Consider the following 19,335-nt stretch of genomic DNA (forward strand, 5'->3'; position numbering starts at 1 on the left):
CCCTTGAGTTGTTCCAAACCTGTGTACTTTTTTATGTTCTGTTGTTGTTAAATATTAGCAATTTTCAGTTTTGGGACATTATAGACTGCCATAGTATAAAAAATATGTTCAATTGAAAAAAAAGGTGTATTTTGAAAAATTTAGGAAAGTACAACAGTTTTGTGACACCTTTATCAAACCATTAACTATGATTTTCCCCAATAAATTCTTAATTTGTGGCTTATTAACAGTTATTAAGGTAGTTGTTAGGTTCAGGTATTGGCTAGGATTAGGGATGTAATGCAGAATATGTGCTTTATAAGTACTTATAAACAGCCAACATGCCAAAAATAAGCATCTAATAAGTGAGAATGGCCCCCTATACTGAAGTGTTACCAAAAATTCGATCACTTATTCACCCTCAAGTGGTTCCAAACCTGTATTAGTTAGTAAGTTCTGCTAAACACAAAGGAAGATATTTGGAAGAATGTTACACATTTTCAGTTCTGGGACATCATTTACCACAATAGCATGAAATGTTAAAATAATAAAACCTATACTGAAGTGTGACCGAATTTTATTTTCCGGTTGAGCTGTTTCTTTTAAAATATCCTTCCATCCATCCATCCATTTTCTTCCGCTTATCCAGGGCCGGGTCGCGGGGGCAGCAGTCTAAGCAGGGATGCCCAGACTTCCCTCTCCCTAGACACTTCCTCCAGCTCTTCCGGGGGGATACTGAGGCCAGCCGGGAGACATAGTCCCTCCAGCGTGTCCTAGGTCTTCCCCAGGGTCTCCTCCCGATGGGACATGCCCGGAACACCTTCCTGGGAAGGCGTCCAGGGGGCATCCGGAAAAGATGCCCAAGCCACCTCCGCTGGCCCCTTTCGATGTGGAGGAGCAGCGGATCTACTCTAAGCTCCTCCCGAATGACCGAGCTTCTCACCCTACCTCTAAGGGATCGCCCAGCCACCCTGCGGAGAAAGCTCATTTCAGCCGCCTGTATCCGGGATCTTGTCCTTTCGGTCATGACCCACAGCTCATGACCATAGGTGAGAGTAGGAACGTAGATTGACCGGTAAATCGAGAGCTTCTCCTTGCGGCTCAGCTACTTCTTCATTACGACAGAACGGTTCAGCGACCGCATTACTGCAGAAGCTGCACCGATCGGTCTGTCAATCTCCCGTTCCATCCTTCCCTCACTCGTGAACAAGACCCCCAGATACTTGAACTCTTCCACTTGAGGCAGGAACTCTCCACCTACCTTAAGTGTGCAAGCCACCCTTTTCCGACTGAGAACCATGGCCTCAGATTTGGAGGTGCTGAAACCGTCCCAGTGCATGCTGAAGGTCCTGGTCTGATGGGGCCAACATGGCGACATCATCCGCAAAGAGCAGAGATGAAATCATGTGGTCCCCAAACCCGACGCCCTCCGGCCCCTGGCTGCGCCTAGAAATTCTGTCCATAAAAATTATGAACAGAACCGGCGACAAAGGGCAGCCATACTCCCGGAGCAGCCTCCACAAGATGCCGCGAGGGACATAGTCGAATGCCTTCTCCAAATCCACAAAACACATGTGGATTTGATGGGCAAACTCCCATGAACCCTCCAGCACCCTAGAGAGGGTATAGAGCTGGTCCAGCGTTCCACGACCGGGATGAAAACCACACTGTTCCTCCAGAATCTGAGGTTCTACCATCGGCCGGATTCTCCTCTCCAGTACCCTGGCATAGACTTTCCCGGAGAGGCTGAGAAGTGTGATCCCCGATAGTTGGAGCACACCCTCCGGTCCCCCTTCTTAAAAATACAACATATTTTAAAAGGTGTCCAAACAACATATTTATGCAATACTTTTTTCTTTATCTTACAATTAAAGTACAACCAAAAGTGACAACCAGAGCCTGTAAGTCTAAAATGGATTTCAGAAACTTTTTGTGGATGACCGTGTTTGCTTTGATTTGGTCTTTCAGTGTTCTTGCATTTGTTACTTGCGTCTTGCTTTTGAGATGTCTGGAAAGGGGAGTACACTTTGGATTGACATTTGACAGGTTAACTCTAATTACAAAATTACAATATAACATATAGAACATTAACTTAGAAGATTGAGAAATGACTAATAATTGATGTTTATTTAACAGGAAAAAAACATATTCAAAAAGTCATAAGGATGAGGTGACGTATGATTAAAGATAAACAGACATACAGACAGAGAGATCATTTTTACAAATTCAATTTTCATTTTTGATTGCCTGTTCAAGCGTTTACAATCATTGTTCTCTTGAACACAAAGAAAGATATTCTGAAAAATGTTAGCAACTGACATTTCTTGGCCACCATTGACTACAATAGCTGGAAAATCTAAATAGTAGTCAAAGATCAAATCAAGCATAGCCTCTGGCAGGACACATGAGTCTAGCTCGCATCAACTGATCACTTCAGGTGCAGCTTATCATTGTTAACCAATAGTCATAAAACACATCCTAGACTGTGTCCTATTAAGTTGCCTTTCTTTGCTCCTTATCAGCTCCACGTGCCTCACTCAAAACCCACCTCCATCCCCATCTCCTCCATATCTGCCTTTATCTGTCGGGTCATTTTCATTTAATCCTGTTACGCATCATGAATTGTTCTGGTTCCCCAGGTGGGGGGGACATATATTGCTGAGCTCTCGTTCTGTCCATGAAAGCCTAAGAGTTTGCCCAGTTTCATTTTGCCAACCTTAAATATTGCTACTGTTTAAATATTTGACGACAGTGGTCCTGTCAGAAATGACATTCAATGTGACTGAAAATAAATGTTATGCATTTTTATTACTGCGCATAAAATTTATATTTGTAACAATGTTTTTATAATAAATGGAAAGCGGCGAAATGCTCCAAATTATAAAAGGTTTAAGGTAATTTTTTTATAATTTTACATGTTTTATTTATTTAACAGAAAAATAATTTTGCTAACTTTTATTGTGATAACGCGATAATATCGTTGCATGAAAATGAGACTCATTTCTGTAGCCTCACACCTACACACTCAAGCCATTGCAATGGTGCTTTCATGTTTATTTATTTTTGTTTCTTTGAAGCACCTTAAATTGGAGTCAACACTAGATTAATATAGGCTACCCCGGTACTGATCGGTACCATCACTTATGGTATCTTTTTGTGAGGGTTTGCTCATAGCTCTCCTCCGCCCTTGTTGATTTTTGGTGCATAAGCGATAATAAAGAAGTAAGGAAATACAGCGACAACGATTTTGGCATCGCTTAAATATTAATTGGATATTTCATTTTTATTTAAATACGCTTTTCGGGGGTCTTATGTTGTATTTTAGAAAGGGTGTGAATATTTGTGAGATGACTTCCTGTGTGAGGTGGCTGATAGGAAATGTGTTACGCAGTCGACACATGCAGACATGCACTTAAGAGCTACATGGACAGTTTGTCTACTGAAATGTAGAGGTAAGATTTATTATGATCATCTGCAGTGGTTTACACCAACATTTGGTGTCTGTAGGTTAGTGCAAATAGATTTTTACTAGTGGTGGGCATAGATTAATTTTTTTTAATCTAGATTAATCTAGATTAATTTTGGAATTAATCTAGATTAATCTAGATTAAAATGGCTCATTTGAATTCTGCCGAAGGCATTCAGAATATGTGTGCTACCCAAATAATGACTAAAAGTAAGTCTTTGAGAACGGGTTTCTCAAGCCAGGTGGTGCATTAGACCAGGGGCTCATCTCCTGTTTCCAAAATGCATCTCAAATTGCTTGAGAAAGCTGTTCTACTATGATAATTGGTGATGAAAATTAAATTATGTTCAATAAAATGAACTTGTGTTTACTTCCGCATTAGCTAAGGGATGATTTGTGTTTAGGTGGTACTTGAGACTGGAAGAGCTCCTACAGTACATTTACATTTAGTCATTTAGCAGACGCTTTTATACAAAGCGACTTACAGAGAGTGAAGGAGCAACAAGCGATATGTCATACAGGAGCCATAATACATTAGATCTCAATACAAAGTTACTGGTTTCAACTAAGGCTGGACCACTACCTGTTGAGAGAAAGCGTTTGTTTTTTTAAACCAATTCCGCATTGCACAAGGTGCAAACAACCTTAGTCTTGTCGATGTTTCCATTGGGAAGCTTCTTAAAAATAAATATTCCCTGAAGCAAACCCGGCGGCTTCATAGCTGCATCCATGTTAGCACGTCACGTTTGATGCGGTAATTTCACAGTAACGTTATGTTGTGTTCAGACCAAACGCGAATGGCGCGTCAAGCGCGAGTGATTTATATGTTAATGCAAAGAGCCAATAGACCTACTTACTGCGCGAATCGCGCGAATGAAGCCCTGGTTATGAGATGATGAGGCGGCTTCTGCTTCCGCGAATGACGCGAATCACGCGAGTTGAAAAATCTCGTTCTCGCCCCGTACAGTGCAGTTAAGCTGGTATACATCCGCGCTAAAATATCAAGGTGAAAGTCATCATAGCTTGCGTAGTATAGACCCAGCTCCCAACCCAACTTTGAGAATAGATTAACGGCGACATTTTTTTTATCGCGCGTCAAAAGTCTCAAAAGTTAACGCCGTTAACGGCCCACCACTAATTTTTACTAATCTAATGTTTATTTGTACAGTATGACATCCAATGAATGGATTATGCGTTGGTTTTAAACCGATCAAAAATCAACAGGTAAGCTTTATTGTTATTGCTCTCTATTCCAAAGAAAGATAAACGCAAAAAAATAATAATACTGATTTAAGTAAAGTGTTTGTCATCTGTTTATGTAAAAAGCATTCAACAACGTAACCTAGTTGCAACCAGGACTTAAAGTGCAAAATCACGTTACCAAGTTATTTGTTACAATTGCAAAATAAAATCACCTTAAAAATACAGCACATTGAAAGATGTTTAAGCAAAATAATTATGTAATACATTTTTCTTCTTTAGTCTTATAATAAAAGTTTAGCCAGACGTCACACCCAGAGTCTTCCATGGATTACAGCACCTTTTTGAGGATAACTGTGCTTACTTTGCTGTGGGGTTTCGTTGTTGTATTGGTATTTGCTACCTGCTTATATATTTGGAAAAAAAAGAACAAGTGAGTGCAAGCTTTTTGTGGAATTGACATGTGAGTGGTTTATTCTAAAATAACAATAAGACACGAAGAACAATTCATTGAGAACACTAAGAGGACTTTTAATTATTTTTCATTTAACAGGGACAAAACGCCCTCAACACATCTTGAGGATGAGGTAAGAGAATTTATGACAGACAGATAGAGAGACAGATAAACTGTGTTTTGCATCATGATTGCAGTATTCACCATCACTGCTTATTGTCTTTTCCATCTAAAAGGCCTTGGATTCATGCACTGCACAAAATGAGGTAGGGCCTGAGAGAACTCACATCACCCCAACGGTAGTATCACCCCTGACAGCACTCATTTATGCTCTAACTTTATTTTCAGGTCCCCATAAAGACGAGAAGAAAAAAAAGACAAAAAAGTGACGCAGAGAAGGTCAACTCTGTTTACTATGAATATTTTTTCAGACTGTTTGCCAGAGAGGAACAATCATCATTGTTTTTTCTCTTTTCCACCATTAAAGGTCATGGATTTACGGATTGTACAATATGAGGTATGGCCTGAAAGATCTTACATCACCCCAACAGTAGTACACCCACTGCAGCTTATGCCACATTTCACTAATTTATGATGTTATTTTCAGGTCTCTGATAATACGACAAGAAAAGAAAAACATGAAAGTTATACTCTAGTGAACTCTGTTTGCTGCAAATGGTTTTCAGACCGCTTGCCCGGGAGGAACAACCACAGAGGAAATCACTTAGACGACTGGACTGAAATATATATGTATCAACAGCTGTAAAAACCTTTTAAGGGATACTCCACTCAAAAATGAAAATTCTGTCATCATATACTCCCCGATTTGCCCCATACCAGTGTTGATTTCTTTGTTCTGTTGAACACAAAGAAAGATATTCAGAAAAATGTTAGCAACTGACATTTCTTAGCCACCATGGACTACAATAGTAGGACACATTTAAATGGTAGTCAAAGATGCTCCAGAACTGTTTGCTTTCCTAAAATGTAATTCAAAATAGCTCATTTTGTGTTCAAGAGAAAAAAAATGATACAATCATTTGTCCTACGATGGTAGTCAATGATGTCCCAGAAATGTCAGTTGCTAGCATTTTTCCAAATATCCTTCTTTGTGTTCATCAGAACAAGGACATTCATGCAGGTTTGGGACAACTTGAGGGTGAGAAAATGATGAAAGAATTTTCCATTTTGGCTGAAGTATCCCTTTAACCTTGTGTTTGAAACATTTCTCTTTATTCTGACCAACAGCACCATCTAGCGGTGTCACGTATTTCAATGACCACAGCACATATGAGAAAAGTGATATTTGAAGAGTCATCTGGGCTATTTGACCTGTATGCTGTGATAAATCTGGATGGAAACATACACTTGTTTCTTGTTTTTCATTAATTTTATTATTCTATTTCATTTACTACAATATTCATTTATCACATGTATTCATCCATTTATTCACTTCTATTCGTATTATTGGTTCCTTACTTTCCTGTTTTTCAACCTCGTTGGGAGTTGTATTGTCTCTTATGCTGATATGAGTATCCAATAGTCTCAAGGCACGATATATTGACACTGTAATCTTGCATGGTTAAAAACACATATTAAATCTGTTTCTAGTCAAGACTGAGCATTAAAGCACAACTGAGATTATTCAATAAATCATTTTTCAGTTATTTTACATCACTTTGTCTCCTGACTGCTGTTCTTCCCTTCAGCTCTGTATCTCCCTGGTGGTTGGGTTAAAGTATTGACTCACAACAGAGTTGATATTTCCAGGTTTAATAAGTTCCTGACGGAAAGCGATCTAGTGAAACTGGACTCAAATTTTAGATCAATAGGATCTTCAAGGGTTATCCCAGAGATTGATCTATCAGCTACCTAAAGGGACAGTTCACCTAAAATAAAAATGACTCATGTATCTTCTTTTAGGGCATGTGAGGATTTTATGTATCATCAAGGTCCATGGTTTCCCTAAAAAAATGTACTAAATAAGTCGATATCAAGGATGGCCTGAGGGTAAGTTATCTCCAAAGTTTTATTTTTAGGAGAACTATCCCTTTAATTTTTTTTCTTAGAAGAAGTGAGGACAGATGTAAAACACAGAAATTCTGTGTCTGGAACTGAGAGAACCTAACAATTGAACACTTTTTTTTACATCATCTTAGTGTCAAATAGTTCCACCAATATACGTCATTCAAAACTGTTTCTATATTTTTCTGTCACTTAAGATTGTTTATTTGTGACCCTGGATCACAAAACCAGTCTTAAGTAGCACGGGAACATTTTTAGAAAAAGACAAAAATACATTGTATGGGTCAAAATTATCTACTTTTCTTTTATGCCAAAAATCATTAGGATAGTAAGTAAAGATCATGTTCCATTAAGATATTTTTTAAAATTGCTCCATTAAATATATAAAAACTTTATTTTTGTGAGTGGATGGCCTGCCAGAGTGCCTGATTAACAACTTCGAAGCATTTCTCAATATTTAGTTTTTTTCCACTCTCAGAATCTAGAGTTTTAAACGGTTATATCTCAGCCAGATATTTCCCTATTCTAACAACTAATACATCAATAGAAAGTTTATTTATCCAGCTTTCAGATTATGTCAACATCTCAACATCGAAAAATTGACCCATAAGATTGTTTTGTTCTTCAGGGTCACATTTACTTTAAGTGGGTGTATAGTTTCTTGTTGGTCTAATTGTAATAGTCTAATGGCCGTTTTCACAGACAAGGCTTCACCAAAAAATGAAAATGACTTTATTATTTTTTGTTCTGTTGAACCCAAAAGCAGACACTTTGAAGAATGTAGGACAGCAAACCGTTCGGGGACACTTTTGACTACCATAGATGTTTTCCTACCATGAGAGTCAATTGGTGTTGAGATCTATTTGGCTAAAAGCCTTATTTTAAATATCTTTTACAAAAATATTTTTAATGAAAAAAATTACACACTTTTGGAACAAATCGAAGGTGAGTAAATGATGACAGAATCTTCATTTTTGGTGAAGTATCCCTTTTAAGGGTAAGATTATAGTCCCAGACTAAAATGAAATTTAGAGCTGTATTAACTGAAAATAAATGGCCCAAACATATCTTAAAACATGTCATTGCCATTGTTTATTTTTCAAGATGCACACCACCCTTACGAAAATGAGCAATTTTTTGTGGTGTAGTAACCATGTTTTTTTGGTGCAATTGATTACTTGGTGCAAAACCATCGTTTACTATGTTTTTTACATTTATTTTGTGATAACCATTGTTTTTTACTGTATTACAGCCATGTTCTTTTTCGTAAGGACGGGTTTTTAAAAAGGTATTTTAATAAAAGCGACTTAACTATTTAACACATAGTCCTGGCTTAAGTTAAGCCTTGTCGGTGAAACCGGGCCTACGTCTTCAATGTTTTGGCAATATTTTAATCATTGTGTATCAGCAATAAAACTTTATGACATCACTTGTTACTTAGTGTGTGTGCAGGTGCAAATAACAATGTATCCATAAGGACACCAAAACAAACGTGTATGTGCGCGCGCGGGAAGTGTGCGTGTGTTTTGGGGGTCTGACAGGGGGATGGGAAATAACTCACTCTCTCGGGAAGTATGTAATGTTGTCCCTCAGTTGCGCTCCATCCTTCATCCCTGCTCTCAGCTCTGCTCGTGCACGATGGTAAGTGATCGCGCTTTATAAAACGGATTTAATGCGCTTTCACATCTAAAGTCTTTCTCTAATGTCACCGTGTCCTGCCACAGATCATTCGGACTCTTTCAGTGTGCGCCTTCCTCTTCGTCGTCTGCTGTTACGCAGAGGTAAGAACGTTTACCGAACTGCTTTAAAATACAGACAACAGCTAATATTGAAGGTAAAACTACATCTAGACAAAAGATTTACATTTATTTGCCGCAGTTACATCCTGTTAAGTGCAGACAATGCGTCTGGTGCAAAGAAATTTAGTTGTGTGTCTTGAGATAACCAAAGTGATTCAAAGTGATGTACATTAAAGACCAAGTATATAGTTTTACACTTAAAGACAATATTTTTGTTATCTATGTCCTGCCCTATTTTGGCTTGTAAAGTATCCACAATATTGTTAATTTCTCAAGTGATATTGAAGTTTCCATTGTCTTGGCAGTTGTGGCCACATTGCTGACCGTGCTCAGGTTCCCCTCAGCATAAAGTATTCCAGTTGTCCACTGGGAGAAACTATAAAATATCTGGGATATTTCTTTTTTTAATAGCTCAGATATACATAACCCTATAAACAGGTATATACTAATTCTCACACAACGAGCTTTAAGCACCCTCTGTGAGAGCAAACAGAGGAGAAAGGAAGGTCAGATGTCGTCCTCACTTCAGCAGATGCATAAACAGCTGGTGTTTGTTTTAACAGGTATCAGCAAAGTAATGGTTACGTGTGGTATAGCTGAAGAGCAAAACAACAACATCAGTTACCACCTGGGTGGGATAAGACCATTTTAGCACCGGTTGACTATAACAGATGCACTAAAAGTGGTGCGTTTGTGTGTGTTTGTGTGCTTGCGACGCTGTTTGATTTGAAGGCCTGACATGTGCCCCATCAGCTGGTCTTGCAGGTGCTGACACATGGTTAGACACGGCAGATGTTCTGCTTCTTTCATGTGGGCGCCTGAAGGCCTGTTAAATCATCAGGAAGAAAGATGCGATGCCTTTTCATTAGAAAGCAGCTCACGCATTCAGATGTGGAGAGTCATCCTAAGAGGTGACTTCACGGGACTGTCTGCTGTTTTTCAGATATAAAATAAATTTTGGTTATCTAGGTTAGATAAACATTCTAACATTTTTACCCAGTCTTCACTTTGGATGCATACAGACAGACAGACAGAAGGCTACTTTGGTACCCCCTGTGGCAGAAAGAGGGGCTTAAGTGACTTGCTCAGTGATACAGCAGCTGTAAGATAAGCAGGATGCTATCAGATCATTTGCATTTTCTCAGGGTCATGACCCTTTATCTTCAGTCTTAGACTTTAGTACATTACAGATCATTAAACTTATTAGAAAACATTTGTATTACCTGACAGACATTACAACAATCATTTATCTTTAAGGAACATTTCACCCAAAAATGAAAATTCTGTCATCATTACAAAAATTCCAAATCTGTATAAATTTCTTTGTTCTGATGAACAGGGGAATATATTTGGAAGAATGCTTGTAGCCAAATGCTTGTAAAAATGCTTTAAACATTTCTTTGTTCTTTTGAACACAAAAGAAGATATTTTGACAGTTATGGGACACTTTTGACCTTTTTCATCCATTTTTAACTATGGTAGTCAGTGGTTACATGTCTTATAAAATTATCATAAAAAATGATAAAATATAAAAACTGCACACAAAAGCTCGCACACTACGTTTCTTTATTTATTTTTTAGTTTCAACAATGGACAAATCTATAAAGATTTGTGTCTTTTCAGTTTAGTAGAGATACACCTCCACCCATATGTGAACTTTGGTCATTTATAAAAAAATCTAATTAATCAATGTTATGTATTGATCATTTTTTTATCCACATAAAAAAGTTCAAGCAAATGGCTTCGTATTAAAAAGATTTTAAAACCCTGGAAAGCATTTAATAAATGGAATTAAGTCAGTTATTAATACTAGACTATAATGCGAACAAACTTCTGTATTTCTTTTTCTTTAGCCAATCAAAAAGCTTTCAAGGCTCTTTTTTTAACAAGCTGTGATAAGGTGACTCACAGATTGTGACAAACATGTCAAATTACAAAGTGTGTTTGGAATGTAAGGAATTTCCCATCAGGCCCACTCTCTCTGTGAGTGTGTGTGTTCATTGTGTTGAATAGTCTGCTAGAAGAAGACGTGTGAGTCTAAAGGTCTTACCTCAGTTTAGTTTTTTTATGGAGATAACATTTTGTCGAGTCATTGGCTGTAGTGAAATTTGACTCGGATCTCTTCTGCTGTCCGCTTATTAAGGCAGCATTTTGTTAAAAATATTTTCTTATTTCCGTTCTCATTGCTTACTCTCTTGGCCTTTATGTTAATTTAATACCTTTTATCCTGTATTTAGTACCTTCTTAGTGTGTGCTGGAATAGGAAATGGAGACTGTAGTGAACAAGAAAAATTTAAATTTCCCAAGGAAATGTGACAAGTCGGTTAACGGTCAAAAATAAATGTTTCCATTTCACTTTTCTGTGCATATGATTTGTCTGGCACTCGGAATCATCACTTGTATACACGTACATACGCACACACACAGAAAACTGTGAAGTATTTCTCATGTGAGATCACACTGTTGGCATCTAAAACTCATCTGTTGTGTAAAATATTCATTGCAGGTGCACACATTCCCTTATGTGTGAAAGAGACAGATACAGAGACAGACAAAGAGTGCATCAGGATTCTCCATCCTAACCCACGAAAATAATCCTTACGCACTTCTCTGGGACATGAGTTCTATTGTGTCCTAGAATCTCCTCGGTTTGAGGGGAAGGTCAGAGTTGGGGGTCAAGGGGCATGAACAGATGGACAGATGTCTCCAGTCAACACATTTCCAGCCATCACAGCCTGTTTTAAGACATTCTGTCAATGCAATTGCATTTCGGCAGCAAGTGTGTACTTGCATTTGTGTATACTTGCTTGTTCTGTTTTGAAGGGTAACACTTCATTAGCAGCCACATTTGTGATAGTTTTTTTATTTTTTGATCGCCAAATAACAAAAGTAACATTTTATTTAGTGTCAGATTCCCAACCAATGGTCAATTGCCTACTTTCATTTCCTTCTTTTGTCTAAGGCTACTGCAAACATTTTTCAAAGCTATAGATCAAGAGGTTTGTAAGATATACCGTTGCTGATATCTTCATCTGCTATTGTAGAAACCCAAATTGATTGACAACTAGCTTTAATGCATTAGTATACAAACCAAAGCGCATAAACAATGATAAACAATACTAATCCATTAGTTGTACACAAATTGTGATATACAATTAAATATGATTTTCTTCTAGTAATTCATAGAAATATGAATACAGTGTAGATGGTTTGAATGTGTGCACCATCTGCCGTGTGTGTGTTAGTTTTAAAGTGTGACAGCATGTGCTGTTGTATTGTCATGGTCAGGACTCTTTGTTACTCACTCTCTTTATTACATGGCAAAGGTCAACAGATTTGAGTCCCATCTGGAACTTTGTCAAAGGGCTTTTCACTTCTGTCTCGACCAATCAGACAGCATTATAACAGAGCAGAATACGTCTGCTGGTTAGTGAGTGAGTTATTGAGTCTATCCCTTAAAACAATGTATAATATTGGATAATTTGTGTTTTATTTACTCTTTACATTCACAATCTAGTCTTCCATCTTGTGGTTAAGTTTAAAATATTTTTCTCTCCTAAATCCTCATGCCAGTGAAATATGAACGTTAATTTTCATATGTAAATTGTGAGCTTTGGCATTTTGACTAACTGAACTATAGGCAATACAACCCAAGCTGTAAAATCTCAATTTGTTCAAGAGGTGGAAGCCACGTCCAACACCAAATGTCAATGTAACATCATAGAAACACATGAGTCATATAGGTCCTTGTCTGTTAGAAGATTTGTAATGTTTTTATTTTGTGTATGTTTATTGTGTAGGTGGTGAGGAGTAAGAGTAAAGTTTGTGCGAATGTGTTCTGTGGAGCCGGTAGAGAATGTGCGGTCACAGAGAAAGGACAAGCCACCTGCTTGTGTGTCGAGGTAAAAACAACCCTGCACGTCATACACACGTGCCCTCTTCACATACATATACCTAGATGAGGTGTACTTGGACGCAGAGATGATTTAATGTCAATGTGCTTCTGTTTAGCAATGTAAACCACACAAGCGCCCAGTTTGTGGCAGCAATGGAAAGACGTACCGTAACCACTGCGAGCTGCATCGAGACGCATGTCTGACCGGACTCAAAGTACAGGTCGCCCATGATGGACATTGTGAAGGTGTGTGTGTTTGTTTGCTCTTCTAATGTTCCTTTAATGAATAAGTCATTTCTATTGCATCATGGAATACAGTAAAGGTGTGTTGGAATTCTTAAGAACTTTGAATAAAGAAAGCGCCTTGTTTTATAAACTGTGGATGGTGAACAAAATCACTGAGGCGTTTTTCTTTTTCCCTGTTTAGAGAAAAAGGTGGAGAAGATTGTCAACAGTCCAAGTGAGTAAAACACATCTGATGTGTTCTGCAGAACAAAGTACTTTAATAAAGTGTGGAGAAATGATTCAGAATTCTTGGAAAAATTAACCACATTTAAATTTTAAGCAATAATTATTGAAATCATGTCTGAAAAGCTCTTCTTGTGGAAACATGTACAGTTTCCTAGACAATTATATACAGTTTTTTGACAAATCAGATGTTTTTTTGTAACTTGTGTGTACTAAATCAACGTTTGTTTGCAGTCGTTTGTTACCTTGCTGACCGTAATGAGTTGAGGAGTCATGTGATTGAATGGTTGCAGTCGGAGGTGGAGCCAGATGGCTGGTTCTCCAAAGGATCCAACTTCTCAGATGTCATGCTCAGATACTTCCAGGTCTGTGATTCAAAAGATGACTTGATCAAACACTATTCATTTATCACTTTTTTATTTTTGGATGATTAGCTCCAAAATTTGAGGCAAATGGCCAGACAACAAGAATGATGTATTACAGTAATGATTTTTGAAAGCGAATGCAATGTGACATTTAAATGCATGTGGCAAAGTATACATTTATATATCAAGGTATATATATATTTAATTACTTTGAATGTGTCTCAGACTCTGACAGATTCATTGAAGCACTGACAATGTATATTCAGTATGTTTCCAAGAAATAACCTCTACAGTCTTCACAGCCTTTATAGAGAAAAGAGCTTCAGACGCCTGTAAAGCACCTGTTCTGTTCTCAATACTGTTTGTCTCCCAACAGAACTATGATAATGGCGACGCTCAGCTGGATTCCTCAGAATTCCTGAAGTTTATTCAGCAAAATGAGACGGCCATCAATATCACTTCTCCCTATGCTGAGGAAGAAAACAACCGCCTGCTTAGGTCAAATATACAACACAGCCCTTACACACACTTACAGTCTTCTTGATATTGTAAATTTATGTACAGTAAGTTGGGCAGTGTTACCTTTTCTTAAAGGTGCTTTGTGTAATTTCTTGGAGGATCTATTGACAGAAATGCAATATAATATAGAAAACTATGTCTTCACCTTACATAATGAAGCGTTATGTTTTTAGTACCTTAGAATGAGCTATTCTACCGACATACACCACAGGTCCCCTTTGCATGGAATTCGTCAAACAGACAAACTGCTCGACAGTTTGTCTCTTTTGGGAAAGAAACAAAGACGTGACGACATCTTAGTTTCTTGTTGGTTGCCATAAGCTGTGTCTTGTTCCGTAAGGCTGCATCCTTGTGTCCTCCACAGGTATCATCCTCTAAAGGATGATTGTAATACGATTCAATAAAAGGAAGGAAGGAGTCGGGAACCGGAAGACATTTTAAACATTTAATTAAGTAATATAACATCCGGCGGCCCCTCACGGACGACCGCCGGCGAACAAAACATAAATACTAAACACAAGAACATAACTACAAACGTAAAACATGTTCGGGCCCGGTCCTCTCTCTTCGACGGTCCGGTCGCTCGTTCCTTTTATATGCTCCCTATCTCCTACGTGATTCGAGCCCGGTGTGCGCACAGCTGGCGCTCATTCACAATTACTCACCGGACTCGAACCACGGTCTCGCCCCGCCTACTCTACCACAATGATGTATACGGAGGATTCTCAATTTTGAATTAAACAAGACATCCTTCTTAGGACATACTGGCAGAAAAGGAAACAGGAAGTACCACGTTGCTATGACAACACGTTGCACTCGCACACCTGTCAAATTAATTTATATGATTTCTGCATGATTTAAAAGTTAAAAACCTTGTTACTTTCTTAACCTAAACAATGCCAAAAAATGTAAACAAATATAATATTTTTGCCTTACTGTTTCAAAACGTTAATAAATCACTAAACACTTATAAACACATATTTACTACATATGCCTTTTAAGATTAAAAAAACGTGACACAAATTATAAACTTTTACATTTAAACACCACATATTTGATTGAATGTGAAGCGGTTGTCATTTATTCAAATAACAGACGTTGGCCGACGCAAAGAATTGGGGGTTATCTCTAACAACGAAGGATACTGCTCATGTATGCTCCGAAATCCTGTCAAAGAAGGACGCATTTGAAGGATGCCTCTGGAGAGTCCTACTTAATTTTATAAAACGAGACAGGATCGACGACGTAGCAGCTTTCGAAAGAGACCTCTGGAAGACGCAGCCTTATGAAACGAGACACAGCCATGGTAGAAGGGGAGGGGTGGAGTAAGCCATTGGTTGTAATTCGCAACCTTACCTCTAGATGCAGATCAATTTCATACACTGGACCTTTAAATGAATTACATTCAATTGCTGTGGACTGTTAGAATACTGTACATACAAGTCATGTACACTAGGGATGTAACGATTCACCTTGAGTTGGTTGAAAATTGATTATAAATTCAAGCCGGTTGAGATGTTATTTGAATCGCATTACATGTTTTGAACAGCAGGGGCATCTGTGTTCACTGCACACTCAGAAAACACGGATATGCTAATATTTGTTAAATGTAAAATAAATCAACGAAAAGCAAAGACACACACTTCGTTTTTTTATTTTAAAGTAGGACTGTCAACGTTAACGCATGCAATAATTTTTTTCAGATTAATGCGTTAAAACGAAATTAAAGCAGCATCCGTATATTTTGTTATCCTTTGAATAGCGGTATGTTCTATAATCACGCTCTTATTCATGTAAAGGCCTTTAAACCATTTATGCGCGATTGGTATAAAAAGTCACGGGCTAAAGGCTGCGTCAGTGAATCTCAAGTAAATCTTAAGTACTCTTTCGTGCTTGAATGAACAAAACCATTTAAGATTATGCCAGAAAGTCTGTTTTGAATAGCAGTTTCGTAAGCACAGACTTCAACGTGTTAAAAGAGATCTTAAATGAATGCAGAGTTGTTCAAATGGCGTTAGCTCTTCATAGAAAGACAGCTCTTAAAGGGGCCGTATTCTTAAACCTGCTGCTGTGACTCTTATCAGTAATGTTAATCAAAGAACAAAAGAAAAGTTATGTTTTGTATTCCTCCGTATTTAATTTAGAATTTACGATTAAAGAGAACTTCATTCAATTTCTGTATATTTCTTACCTGTTAGACATGATAGCTCTCAATTATTCTGTTGAATTTTTTTTTTAAGTTTTATGTTAAAATAAATAAAATAATCATTCATATAGACATCAATTGCAGAACTGATATCAGAATGTTGGCTTTCATTCATAAGATTATGCTGTTAAAGAAATCTGTTGTTTCTACATTAATTTGGAGAAGAGTGAAATTATTAGAATGTAAAACTATATTTAAAAACAGTAACGTTATGTGTGATGATTAATCATGATTAATCGCAGACACAATGTGTTATTAATCCGATTATTTTTTTTAATCAATTGACAGCACTATTTTAAAGAGACTTTTGTATTAGTGTTTTTTTATTTTATTTGGAATTTGTTTTAAAATTTCTGTTTAGTTTTGTTATTGGACATAAAATATTTTTTTATTCTACAAAGAAATGTGCAGCATTTTAGAAATAATAAAAGGGCAGTTGGCCATTTCTAAATTGTCTCAACCCATTCTGTAAAATAAATTGTGAATGAATCGTATCGTGAATCGCATCACATCATGAGCTGAGTGAATCGTGACATCCTTATTGTACATGATAATTCTCTTACTCATTAATTTTTATACTTTTTTATCCACGTTTCTAAATAATAGTTTCTTTTTGGTGCATATATCCTCAAAAAGTATTTTTAAGATCATCTGAACATTTCAGCCACGTGACCCTAAATTTCGAAACAATATTTTTCATCTTGTGAGTTTTAACCATTTTAAGCATATTTTACCTTTTTCATTACCTAAGAAGTACACAATGAAAGTAAATTTAATAAACTTCAAACAGAAAAAAGCATTCGTAGTAATGCACGCTTTAGAAGGATTTTTACTCACAAAACATTCAGTCATAACCTTCATGACAGGTGTAATATTAGCATACTCTGTCCTATTTATGGCATCCTATCGTCTTTGTTGGTTCATCTTCATCTCATTTTTTGCACAATACTTAACTTAAAGTACATTTAATCTGTACACTGTCTTGGTGTCTGGTTTGCAGCTGTGAGGTTGAATAAAATCTGCTTATTCCACACTATCTGTGTCAATACTCATATCAGTATGTTTTACAGCAGGTCCTGATAATCTCTTTCGGACGATTTGGAAAATCTTTCTGGGCTAGTCTATAAAAAGTAATGATTATGAACTTGCTATCCTCTTGACTGCAGTTCAAGGGGGTGTTTGAACAAAATCTTTAAAAATTGTAATTCATTTTAGTTAAGTTGGTCTTATTGATAAATGGCAAAAGTGTATTGTGAATTGATGTTTAGGCACTGTAGTGACATTTAAATGGATTTGATTGACTTTAAATGTTTAGAGTTAGGAAAGTCAAATGATTAAATCACTTTCGGTCTTGTTATCTAATCCCAGACAGACATGTGATGTAGGCCACTCTTCAATGTCTATCACCAGTCTGGAAGTAGAAACTTTTTCTTGTAGATTGTAGCCATCGGTGGTAATGGTGTGGTTTGTGTCTTTTACAGGAGTCTGTGTGTGGATGCTCTTATTGAGCTGTCTGATGAAAACGCCGACTGGAAACTGAGCTTCGAAGAGTTCCTTAACTGTCTCAGACCTGGATTCAACCCTCCCGAGAGACGTGAGATCAATAACCACCATATTTACTTTCTATAGTGTGGTCTAACACTGCTTTACAACAAAAGTGTGTTTATTAAAGTGTTGTTTTGTGTTTGTCTGTGTGTTTTGTTTAGATTGTGCTCTAGAAGACGAGACATATGAAGATGGAGCTGAGACTCAGGTGGATTGTAACCGCTGTGTCTGTGCCTGCGGGAACTGGGTCTGCACTGCTGTCACCTGTGATGGTGAGCAAGACTCTGACCTGAGAGATATTAGTCTTGTGTTCCTTATCTTGGCCTGGAAATAAACATAAAGGTCTGGTTTTTTGTCAGGTTTAAATAAGTTACCTGCTCTGGATGAAATGGATGGAGATGACAAGGATATGACAGAAGAAGAATGGACTCTAAGAGTGGCCGAACTCAATAAATTTCAGGTTGGTGCTAGGCATGACATTATGTTCTGTATTGTGTGTGAATGGCCCGAACCAAATGCCTGACTTTTTACTTTTATTTTGACAGGGAACTGCGGAGGAGATGAAAGTGACCACCAAAGATGTTTAAGAGAAGACGGAGGGGAAAAGGACAAAATGAGTCCAGATCTTTAATCTCAACTAGTTTCATGAAATGGGGTGGTTTAAATGAATATTTTCCATTTTCTTGTTGGTTTTGTTAATTAATGCAATTTAGATTTTAGGTTTTTTATCTGTTTGTCATATTATTTGAAGACACTGCAATATAACGTTACTGTAAACCAGTTGAAAATAGTGTTGCTCTACATTCCGTGTAATGATGATATTTTTGTAAGGCAAGAAGAACATGTTTGCTTTACAAGTAATTTAGTTGGATAGATGTTTGAACGCAGCTCATGTTTGAATGCAGATCATGTTTGAATGCGTTATTTAAAACCTAGATAAGTTAATGATAAATATGAAACAATGAACGCAATTTGAGGAATTAATGTAAATGAATAAGGACATTTTATAGATAAAGCCTCATATCAAAATGTATTATTTTAAATAATTGTGGTTGCACGGGGTGTGAAAGTCAAAGACAAAATCTATTTTTTTGTCATGATTGATTGGCAATGTTTTTATACACGTTTTATCTTGCATGAAAAGTATTTTTTGGATGGTTATGGGTTTTTGGATCGTGAAATTATTTTTAATAGGCTACATGCACATTTTGTACAAAAATCCCGATGGTCATAAAATCTCAATAAAGAGTACAGTACCTCAAATGTCTCGTCTCACACATGTATCAATAAATAATAGAGTAAAACTGCGTATATTTAGTAATGCATTGCAGTCATAATGAGTCAACGTCGCCGCCATATTGGAACAGGCAACACATTTATTTTGTAAACGGTTGAATAAAAAAAGCACAAATAC

At 37.2% G+C, this 19,335-nt stretch overlaps 1 protein-coding gene across 1 annotated transcript; it reads left to right on the top strand.

The window, feature by feature from the left end:
* The first annotated feature begins 8,659 nt into the window (after window positions 1-8,659).
* fstl1a (follistatin-like 1a) lies at window positions 8,660-19,092 on the top strand. The gene is made up of 11 exons (XM_056762861.1): window positions 8,660-8,765; window positions 8,849-8,905; window positions 12,724-12,825; window positions 12,935-13,064; window positions 13,246-13,278; window positions 13,521-13,651; window positions 14,028-14,149; window positions 17,858-17,970; window positions 18,083-18,193; window positions 18,281-18,381; window positions 18,467-19,092. The coding sequence occupies exons 1-11, from the start codon at window positions 8,670-8,672 to the stop codon at window positions 18,506-18,508; spliced, it is 1,038 nt and encodes a 345-aa protein (XP_056618839.1). The 5' UTR covers window positions 8,660-8,669; the 3' UTR covers window positions 18,509-19,092.
* Window positions 19,093-19,335: the final 243 nt, after the last annotated feature.

Source organism: Triplophysa dalaica, chromosome 2 (genome assembly GCF_015846415.1).
Source record: "Triplophysa dalaica isolate WHDGS20190420 chromosome 2, ASM1584641v1, whole genome shotgun sequence".
Taxonomy (NCBI): Eukaryota; Metazoa; Chordata; class Actinopteri; order Cypriniformes; family Nemacheilidae; genus Triplophysa; species Triplophysa dalaica.

Coding starts and splice junctions, on each gene's coding strand:
- fstl1a (XM_056762861.1), top strand. CDS start 8,670: ATGGGAAATAACTCACTCTCTCGGGAAGTATGTAATGTTGTCCCTCAG. Junction 8,906..12,723: donor TCGTCTGCTGTTACGCAGAG/GTAAGAACGTTT, acceptor TTTATTGTGTAG/GTGGTGAGGAGTAAGAGTAA. Junction 18,194..18,280: donor CACTGCTGTCACCTGTGATG/GTGAGCAAGACT, acceptor GTTTTTTGTCAG/GTTTAAATAAGTTACCTGCT.